Source organism: Oncorhynchus gorbuscha, linkage group LG01, assembly GCF_021184085.1.
Source record: "Oncorhynchus gorbuscha isolate QuinsamMale2020 ecotype Even-year linkage group LG01, OgorEven_v1.0, whole genome shotgun sequence".
Lineage (NCBI taxonomy): Eukaryota > Metazoa > Chordata > Actinopteri > Salmoniformes > Salmonidae > Oncorhynchus > Oncorhynchus gorbuscha.
In genome coordinates, this window is record NC_060173.1 from 113,870,750 (window position 1) to 113,880,817 (window position 10,068).

The 10,068-nt window shown below is 44.3% G+C and overlaps 1 protein-coding gene across 2 annotated transcripts in view; it reads left to right on the plus strand.

Moving 5' to 3' along the window:
* The first annotated feature begins 8,870 nt into the window (after positions 1–8,870).
* The window catches only part of LOC124031487 (protein FAM124A), a 58,406-nt gene continuing 57,208 nt past the window's right edge, over positions 8,871–10,068 (plus strand). Inside the window, exons 1-2 of one of the 2 annotated variants that reach the window (XM_046342898.1) lie at positions 8,871–9,080; positions 9,635–9,662. In XM_046342898.1, coding sequence (XP_046198854.1) covers positions 9,047–9,080; positions 9,635–9,662 — 62 coding nt within the window. In that variant the 5' untranslated portion in view covers positions 8,871–9,046. The remainder of the gene's footprint in view (positions 9,081–9,634; positions 9,663–10,068) is intronic. The other variant, XM_046342803.1, reaches the window with a different exon arrangement.

Here is a 10,068-nt window from a genome sequence, read left to right on the forward strand (position 1 = left end):
AAAAATCTAACAGTATTTCTGATTGTTTTCACAACTCATCATCACATACTTTTAATGTGGGGCTATGCATAATAATAACATATCAATTGCAAATTAGTCCGATATCATTTCATCTAAAACACCATTGCCCTAGAGCACACAAAGAAACGATACATACCTCGGCCTAAACATCAGCTCCACAGGTAATTTTCCACAAAGCTATGAACGATCTGAGAGACAAGGTAAGAAGGATCTTCTATGCCATCAAAAGAAACATAAATTTCAACATACCAATTAGGATCTGGCTAAAAATACTTGAATCAGTCATAGAGCCCATTGCCCTTTATGGTTGTGAGGTCTGGGGTCCACTCACCAACCAAGAATTCACAAAATGGGACAAACACCAAATTGAGACTCTGCATGCAGAATTATGCACAAATATCCCAAATGTACAACATAGAACACCAAATAATGCATGCAGAGCAGAATTAGGCCGATACCCACTAATTATCAAAATCCAGAAAAGAGCCATTAAATTCTACAACCACCTAAAAGGAAGTGATTCCCAAACCTTCCATAACAAAGCCATCACCTACAGAGAGATGAACCTGGAGAAGAGTCCCCTAAGCAAGCTGGTTCTGGGGCTCTGTTCACAAACACACCCCACAGAGCCCCAGGACAGCAACACAATTATGAGAAAACAAAAGATAATGACTTGACACATTGGAAAGAATTAACCAAAAAACAGAGCAAACTAGAATGTTATTTGGCCCTAAACAGAGAATACACAGTGGCAAATACCTGACCACTGTGACTGACCCAAACTTAAGGAAATCTTTGACTATGTACAGACTCAGTGAGCATAGGCAGTAGACAGGCTCTCAAGAGAAGACAGGCTATGTGCTCACTGCCAACAACATGAGGTCGAGCCTGAGCTGCACTTCCTAACCTCCTGCCAAATGTATGACCATATTAGAGACACATATTTCCCTCAAATTACACAGACCCACAAAGACTTAGAAAGCAAATCAAATGTTGATAAACTCCCATATCTAATGGGTGAAATTCCACAGTGTTCCATCACAGCAGCAAGATGTGTGACCTGTTGCCACAAGAAAAGGGCAACCAGTGAAAAACAAACACCATTGTAAATACAACCTATATTTATGATTATTTATTTTCCCTTTTGTACTTTAACTATTTGCACATCATTACAACACGGTTTATCGACATAATATGACAGTTGAAATGTCTTTATTCTTTGAAAATGTTGTGTTTGTAATGTTTACTGTTAATTTATCTTTTGTTTATTATCTACCTCACTTGCTTTGGCAAGTTTCCCTGCCAATAAAGCCCTTTAATTGAGTTGATTCTGCGCGTCGGACAGTGTGTACCTCATCTTTAAGATTTAGATGCACTATTGTAAAGTGACTGTTCCACTGGATGTCATAAGGTGAATGCACCAATTTGTAAGTCGCTCTGGATAAGAGCGTCTGCTAAATGACTTAAATGTAATCTCTGCTGTCAACTCCAACCTGGATGGAGATCTGTCTTTAATGCAGACGAGATGTAAATGAGATCACTGAATCCAGCTTCACACAGATATGAGCTGAAGAAGGATGAGTTTTATGGTGCTTTCAAGACAACTGGGAACTCTGAAAAATATGATGTCAAATGGTGACGTCAGTGATCTTCAGGTCGGAAAGGCCGGAGCGCTAGAAAGAGGTCAGAGTTCCCGAGTTGGAATTCCGAGTTGGATCACCGTTCAAAAATGATTTTCCCCAGTTTTCTGATAGTAGAGAACTGGAAGGAAAGGCGGCCAAAGGAGGAATTGGCTTTGGGGATGACCAGTGAAAAATACCTGCTGGAGCATGTGCTACGGATGGGCGCTGCTATGGTGAAGGGGAGTTTACAGTCTAACCAGACACCTAGGTATTTGTAGTTGTCCACATATTCTAAGTCAGAACCATCCAGAGTAGTGATGCTGGACATACGGGCAGGTGGGGCAGCGATCGGTTGAAGAGCATTTAGTTTTACTTGCATTTAAGAGCAGTTGGAGGCCATGGAAGGAGTGTTGTATGGCATTGCATCTCGTCTGGAGGTTAGTTAACACAGTGTCCACAGTGTTTATAGCCTCGTACAGTTCATTAATGGGGACAATCAGCAGTTGCTACATCCGTTTTTGGACTTAGAAATCAATAATATGTATCCATTGATTCTTGAAGCATTTAACTTTAAGAAATGCTTCATGTTCTCAGTTCTACTGTCGTACCCCATCAGAACCCAAAATATATAAACTTGTTTTACTCCAATGTTTGTTAAACTGTTACTCCTAACCCCTACTTTTTCGAACATTCTGTTAAAAATCGCGCAACATTTCAGCGCCCTGCTACTCAGGCCAGGAATATAGTATATGCATATGATTAGTATGTGTGGATAGAAAACACTCAGACGTTTATAAAACTGGTTAAATCACGGCTGTGACTATAACAGAACGTGCGTTTCATCGAAAAGTGCAGGAAAATCTGATCACTGAAAATGGAAATAAATATCCTTGCGCTACTTCCAGAAAATTGTTCAAAGTGAACCGAATTAAATGAGGCCGAGGTTGCAGTGCCTACAGCTTCCACACGATGTCTAGAGTCTTGTCATTTGATTCGGCTTTGATTCTTGGTCAAACCGAATCAAGGGAACCGATTCCCTCCGGTCTCCGACCGGATGTTTTGGTCGAGCTCTCTCCAGACATTTTTTCGAGACGGACAGCTAAAGAATTTACATCGCCTCCTGATGAATTTTATCGCTTATTAACGTGTACTAATACCTAAAGTTGCATTACAAAAGTATTTCGAAGTGTTTTGTGAAAGTTTATCGTCGACTTTTTGAATTTTAAAAAATGACGCTATTTTTTTCTGTTTATCACAGTCTTCATAGATCGATATCTAGGCTATATATGGACCGATTTAATCGAAAAAAAGACCCAATAGTGATTATGGGACATCTAGGAGTGCCAACAAAGAAGATGGTAAAAGGTAATGAATGTTTTATATTTTATTGTGCGGTTTGTGTAGTGCCGAATATGCTAATTATTTTGTTTACGTCCCCTGCGGGTCTTTTGGGATGTTACATGCTATCAGATAATAGCTTCTCATGCTTTCGCCGAAAAGCATTTAAAAAATCTGACTAGTTGCCTGGATTCACAACGAGTGTAGCTTTAATTCAATACCCTGCATGTGTATTTTAATGAACGTTTGAGTTTTAACTAATACTATTAGCATTTAGCGTAGTGCATTTGCATTTCCAGAGCTCTAGATGGGACGCCTGCGTGCCAGGTAGGAGCAAGAGGTTAACAATTAAAATGTGAACACACATAGAGCCTCAAAACATGGTTAAAACTATACATTTGATATCATGGATGGTCAATGCTGAGCTTTAGCTCTATTAATCTACATTTCTCCATGAGCAATTCACCGTACCAGGGGTGGGGAGTCTGCTTTGTTATTGTTTCTACTGCTGATTGCCACTTTAAGTGCCAGTTTGTTATTTTTCTTTCCCTGAGGTGGCATGTATACAGCAGTCACAATAACAGCTGAAAACTCCCTGTGAAGGTAGAAGAGTCAACATTTGTGACTTGTTACAGGAAACTAGGTCTATGCCACACGTCACTACTTCACAGGACGTAAACTTTTATTTTATTTTATCAAAATGCGTTTTTCTTTTGGCAGAAATACCTTCTGGAACATGTGAACTTTCATGTGCCTTAAATAACAAACTTGTTTACCATCTGTAAATCTGAATACAATTGTTAAATTACGAGCCTATTTGGTTCAGCCACCGAAAAAGCCAGCAACCTTCCCGCTAGCCATGATTGGATGAGATAATGAGTGGGCTGGACATGCGGAGAGATGAGTTCGGATTGGTCTGCCAGGTAGCACGCTTCTATCTATAATATGAGTTGGTCAGTATGTGTAGGTTATTCTTTCTAAAAATGGCTTTTTTTTATATAAAGATATCACGTAGTAGAACTGCATAAGTGTTGCTCTCCACTTTCTGGAGGACCGAGTTTTGAAATCAGTTGAATTAGAGTGTGATATCTAAGGAGATGGAAAAAATTCTGCCGTTTGATTGCAAATATGGAGACGGAGTAGAAAAAGAGAACACAGAAGGCTGTTGTATAAAACACCTGTCTCCGGATTACATCTTCAAACTAAGAGCAACCATGGCATCTGTGTCCATCCCATGTATACGGGTACGAGATTCTAGCAGGCTACATTTTCTGATATTAAACGTTTCTATTTTTGTCAGAAGGTCTTTTTCATTTCAAGTTGAAGTGTACTGTTAGCTAGCTAGCTAACGTTAGCAATCAGAAATTAGTAGTTCTGAATATGCTCTTCGAGAGGTGATATTAAAAACGAAAACAGTTATAAAATACATTTAACAATTCCTTGAAAGCGGTACATAGTTGTCAATGGTTTTAACGAAGCTGGGGCGGGAGGGGTCTCCTTGCCGACCAGAATCGCCAAATCGAAAGCTCTGCATCGTGTTGTGACTGAGTTGCTCTGCTGTTTTAGCATTGGACATCTGAAGAGGAGGAGAGAGAGAGGGGGGGTGGGACGGGGGTGTTAGAGAATGGTTCCTAATGTACAAGTCATTTTAAACCTGATTTAGATGAGGGTGCAGCACTATAGCCATAGTGTTATTCAAACATAGTCATGTATTTACCTGAGTCAACTCGGAGTGTTGGCATTGTACAATGACTTTGAGGAGGGGAATCTCTCAAATCATATCTAAGCATGAAGCAATGTAATATATTACAGCCAAACACACACAATGTAATATATTACAGTCAAACACGCAGTGTAATATATTACAGCCAAACACACACAATATAATATATTACAGTCAAACATGCAATGTAATACATTACAGCTGAACGCACACAATGTAATATATTAGTCAAACGCACACAATGTAATATATTACAGCCAAACACGCAATGTAATATATTACAGTCAAACACACGCAATCTAATATATTACAGGCAAACATACACAATGTAATATATTACAATCAAATACACACAATGTAATATATTGCAGCCAAACACATGCAATGTAATATATTACAGTCAAACATAAAGACTACAATTGGCCTTGGCATGGCCTGGAGAACCACACAGTGCTGTCACATTCAGTCCAGGTCATCTGGATGGACACTGGCAATCTGGCTTTACCACAAAGGCACACTGAGAGAGAATGGCCAGGCAGACACTGATAAACTGTCTGATAAACTGTCTGATAAACTGTCTGATGAACTGTCTGATGAACTGTCTGATGAACTCTCTGATAAACTGTCTGATGAACTGTCTGATGAACTGTCTGATGAACTGTCTGATGAACTGTCTGATGAACTGTCTGATGAACTGTCTGACAAACTGTCTGATGAACTGTCTGATGAACTGTCTGATAAACTGTCTGACAAACTGTCTCACAAACTGTCTGACAAACTGTCTGACACAGTAAATGTGTGGTGTCTCACACTCTGTGATTCAAGACAGTTGTCTTAGAGTAGATATTTTATAGATAGTTTACACTTCCTCTTCCAAGTCAAAATAATGAAAAAACTATCTATCAAATCTATTATTTAAAAAAATCTTGATGAATTGTTCTTTCCATTATCATTATTTAACCTGATGATTTTTTTTGCTAATGAATGATGTGGGTCCCTGGGTCTCCGGTTTGGCTGGGTGGGGTCCCTGGGTCTCCGGTTTGTCTGGGTGGGGTCCCTGGGTCTCCGGTTTATCTGGGTGGGGTCCCTGGGTCTCCGGTTTGTCTGGGTGGGGTCCCTGGGTCTCCGGTTTGTCTGGGTGGGGTCCCTGGGTCTCCGGTTTGTCTGGGTGGGGTCCCTGGGTCTCCGGTTTGTCTGGGTGGGGTCCCTGGGTCTCCGGTTTGTCTGGGTGGGGTTCCTGGGTCTCCGGTTTATCTGGGTGGGGTCCCTGGGTTTCCGGTTTGTCTGGGTGGGGTCCCTGGGTCTCCGGTTTGTCTGGGTGGGGTCCCTGGGTCTCCGGTTTGTCTGGGTGGGGTCCCTGGGTCTCCGGTTTGTCTGGGTGGGGTCCCTGGGTCTCCGGTTTGTCTGGGTGGGGTCCCTGGGTCTCCGGTTTGTCTGGGTGGGGTCCCTGGGTCTCCGGTTTGTCTGGGTGGGGTCCCTGGGTCTCCGGTTTGTCTGGGTGGGGTCCCTGGGTCTCCGGTTTGTCTGGGTGGGGTCCCTGGGTCTCCGGTTTGTCTGGGTGGGGTCCCTGGGTCTCCGGTTTATCTGGGTGGGGGTCCCTGGGTCTCCGGTTTGTCTGGGTGGGGTCCCTGGGTCTCCGGTTTATCTGGGTGGGGTCCCTGGGTCTCCGGTTTGTCTGGGTGGGGTCCCTGGGTCTCCGGTTTATCTGGGTGGGGTCCCTGGGTCTCCGGTTTATCTGGGTGGGGGTCCCTGGGTCACCGGTTTGGCTGGGTGGGGGTCCCTGGGCCACCGGTTTGCCTGGGTGGGGTCCCTGGGTCACCGGTTTGGCTGGGTGGGGGTCCCTGGGTCACCGGTTTGGCTGGGTGGGGGTCCCTGGGTCACCGGTTTGGCTGGGTGGGGTCCCTGGGTCACCGGTTTGGCTGGGTGGGGGTCCCTGGGCCACCGGTTTGCCTGGGTGGGGTTCCTGGGTCACCGGTTTGGCTGGGTGGGGGTCCCTGGGTCACCGGTTTGGCTGGGTGGGGTCCTCTGGTCTTAATCTAAAAGCAAACCAAGTTTTGCTTTTAGAAACCTTGGTTTAACAAACAAACCCATTAAATAGCTAACAACACTCGCTAACACAGTCATAACACCAATTTAGCCAGTTTCTACAGGCTACAACTGGTCTTCTAGGACCTAAATCTCAGCTCCCTCTCACAGGCATTTAACCATTCAGTAGTTGTTTCAAAACAGTATCACATTATAGGCCTGTAGACATTGTTCTCCCTCCCAGCATGAACCCTAGTTGTACCATACTCAACAGATCTGTTATGAGCATGGACGACCTGATAGGTCGGACCATAGTAAAGAAGTATCTCCATCTCTATCAGCAGTCTATTTCTTTTACCAAAAATAAGCTGTTTTAAAAGGGAGAAGGGGAAAGGTCAACTGATTATGTCGTTTATGTCAGACAGACAGACAGACAGACAGACAGACAGACAGACAGACAGACAGACAGACAGACAGACAGACAGACAGACAGACAGACAGACAGACAGACAGACAGACAGACAGACAGACAGACAGACAGACAGACAGACAGACAGACAGACAGACAGACAGACAGACAGACAGACAGACAGACAGACAGACAGACAGACAGACAGACACAGCAATAGGTATTCAATCTTAGTTAGGTACTCAATCTTAGATACTCAATCTTAGATAGGTACTCAAACCTCTCTCTACCAGACCACACCTCCTCTCTCTACCAGACCACGCCCCTCTCTCTACCAGACCACACCCCCTCTCTACCAGACCAATTAGAAGGAGTGGTGAGAGTAAGGGGTGTTTTGATAGTCAATCTCCTTCTTTATTAATTGGACAACTATTGGACGTATTTATAACATTTATCCCAATGGTGACCCAGGCTCTGTCTTTACAGAACAGAAGAACCAAAACAGATCTAGATGGAACATAAAGGGTGGATGAGGCAGGATGAGGCAGGAAGAGGCAAGATGAGGCAGGAAGAGGCAAGATGAGGCAGGAAGAGGCAAGATGAGGCAGGATGAGGCAAGATGAGGCAGGAAGAGGCAAGATGAGGCAGGAAGAGGCAAGATGAGGCAGGAAGAGGCAAGATGAGGCAGGAAGAGGCAAGATGAGGCAGGATGAGACAGGATGAGGCAGGATGAGGCAGGAAGAGGCAGGAAGAGGCAAGATGAGACAGGAAGAGGCAGGATGAGGCAGGAAGAGGCAGGATGAGACAGGATGAGGCAGGATGAGGCAGGAAGAGGCAGGAAGAGGCAGGATGAGGCAGGAAGAGGCAGGATGAGACAGGATGAGGCAGGATGAGACAGGAAGAGGCAAGATGAGGCAGGAAGAGGTAAGATGAGGCAGGAAGAGGCAGGATGAGGCAGGATGAGACAGGAAGAGGCAGGATGAGGCAGGAAGAGGCAGGAAGAGGCAGGATGAGGCAGGAAGAGGCAAGATGAGGCAAGATGAGGCAGGATGAGGCAGGAAGAGGCAGGAAGAGGCAGGATGAGGCAGGAAGAGGCAGGAAGAGGCAAGATGAGGCAGGATGAGACAGGAAGAGGCAGGATGAGGCAGGAAGAGGCAGGATGAGGCAAGATGAGGCAGGACCGTCACAGAGCCTACAGACTCCAAAGCTAAAGTCACTCTTAGACAAAAGGGTTCCAAAAGGGTTCTTCACCTGTCCCTATAGGTGAACCATTTTTGGTTCCAGGTACAACCCTTTTTGTTTCCAGGTAGAACCCTTTTGGGCTCCATTTAGAACTCTTTGTGGAAAGGGTTCTACATGGAACCCAAAGGGGTTCTTCAAAGGATTCTCCATTGGGGACAGCCAAAGAACCCCACACATTCTCCAATATCACTGTACTAGTGTACATCATTGGGACTCTGTGTTTAGTGCAATCAGGTGACATTTACATTGGAACCTTTATTTATAAAGCTTTTTCATCAAACTGTCCAATTGCTTTTAAATGTGTAATGGTGTAATTCTCATTTCACGACAACTTCAATAATACTGTACTTTGTATCATGAGGTACGATAGTACCTCGTAGTACCACATGCTGGCGACAAAGACAACCATTTTGCTGAATGAACGCGGATGATGACGCAGTGGGGAGCCAGCCTGTTGCTGCTGGGGCGATCAGGAGAATGTTCTGCAGGGCTGCGAGAGAGAGGTAGAGGTTCGCGTCTCTTCTTGCCTCTTCTGTTCCCTCTCTTCTTTTAACGTCGAAGAAGGTTGTTTAGAGCCGCGCTCCAACAAATGTTTCTGAACAATTGAGAAATAATGCAAACTAAATATGTTGTTATCCTTTGAGATGGAGAAGAATTTAACAGAAGATGACTGCGTGGATTCAGGAGCAGAGACTGGAGGGTGAGTTTTTTGGTGTTTAGTTGGTTGAGGAATTTACTTCTCCACGTCTTGAAAAGCACTTACATCTTTCTCTTACGGTTTAGCCTACTGTATCGACATGTTTAGTGAGACTTTAATTATGCCACAGACCTGTAGACGAGAGTCAAGTCACTTGATCCAATCGTCAAGTCTCACAAAGCTCATTAATTTGGTTTGACAGATTACAGCAGGAGGAGGAGGAGGAGGAGGGTGAAGGCTGCAGAATGTTTTGGTTGTATGGGGGCCGGGAAAACATAATTGAGTTTGGAAAAGTTCCTCGGCTCGTTGTTCACCCATCCATATGCTGCTTGGCACTAAGCACTAGGACATCTGCCACGGGAGATTTAAAACCCTAATGCTTTTGTGGAAAGTAGCTGGCAATGTGGAACTAATGACTATCTTTAATTAAGAACAGATTGTAACGTGTTCCTTTGACACAAATCGAATGTTGATGAATTGTAGCCTAATGATGCTGCCAATGCTATATTAATCCAAACGTCAAAATATACATGTGTTGTTCATTGTTTTGTTTTCAGCTATTAAGCAAAGATGCTCCCTGGTTTGGTATGTTGCTGATAACTTTGGTGTGTAGGCTAGTGTGTGTGTGTGTGTGTAGCCTAGTGCCTTACTTCTTGCCCCAAACCTGGGCTTGAACCACAACGATAGAAACAGTCACCCTCGAAGCATCGTTACCTGTCGCTCCACAAAAGCCACGGCTCTTGCAGAGGAAGGGGAACGAGCGTCTCAGAGCGAGTGACGTCGCTGAGTTCTTTTTAAAACGCTGCAATCGCGCACCGCCAATTAGTTAACCATTTCACCACGGTTACCGATGTAGGTGTGTGTGTGTGTGTGTGTGTGTGTGTGTGTGTGTGTGTGTGTGTGTGTGTGTGTGTGTGTGTGTGTGTGTGTGTGTGTGTGTGTGTGTGTGTGTGTGTGTGTGTGTGTGTGTGTGTGTGTGTGTGTGTGTGTG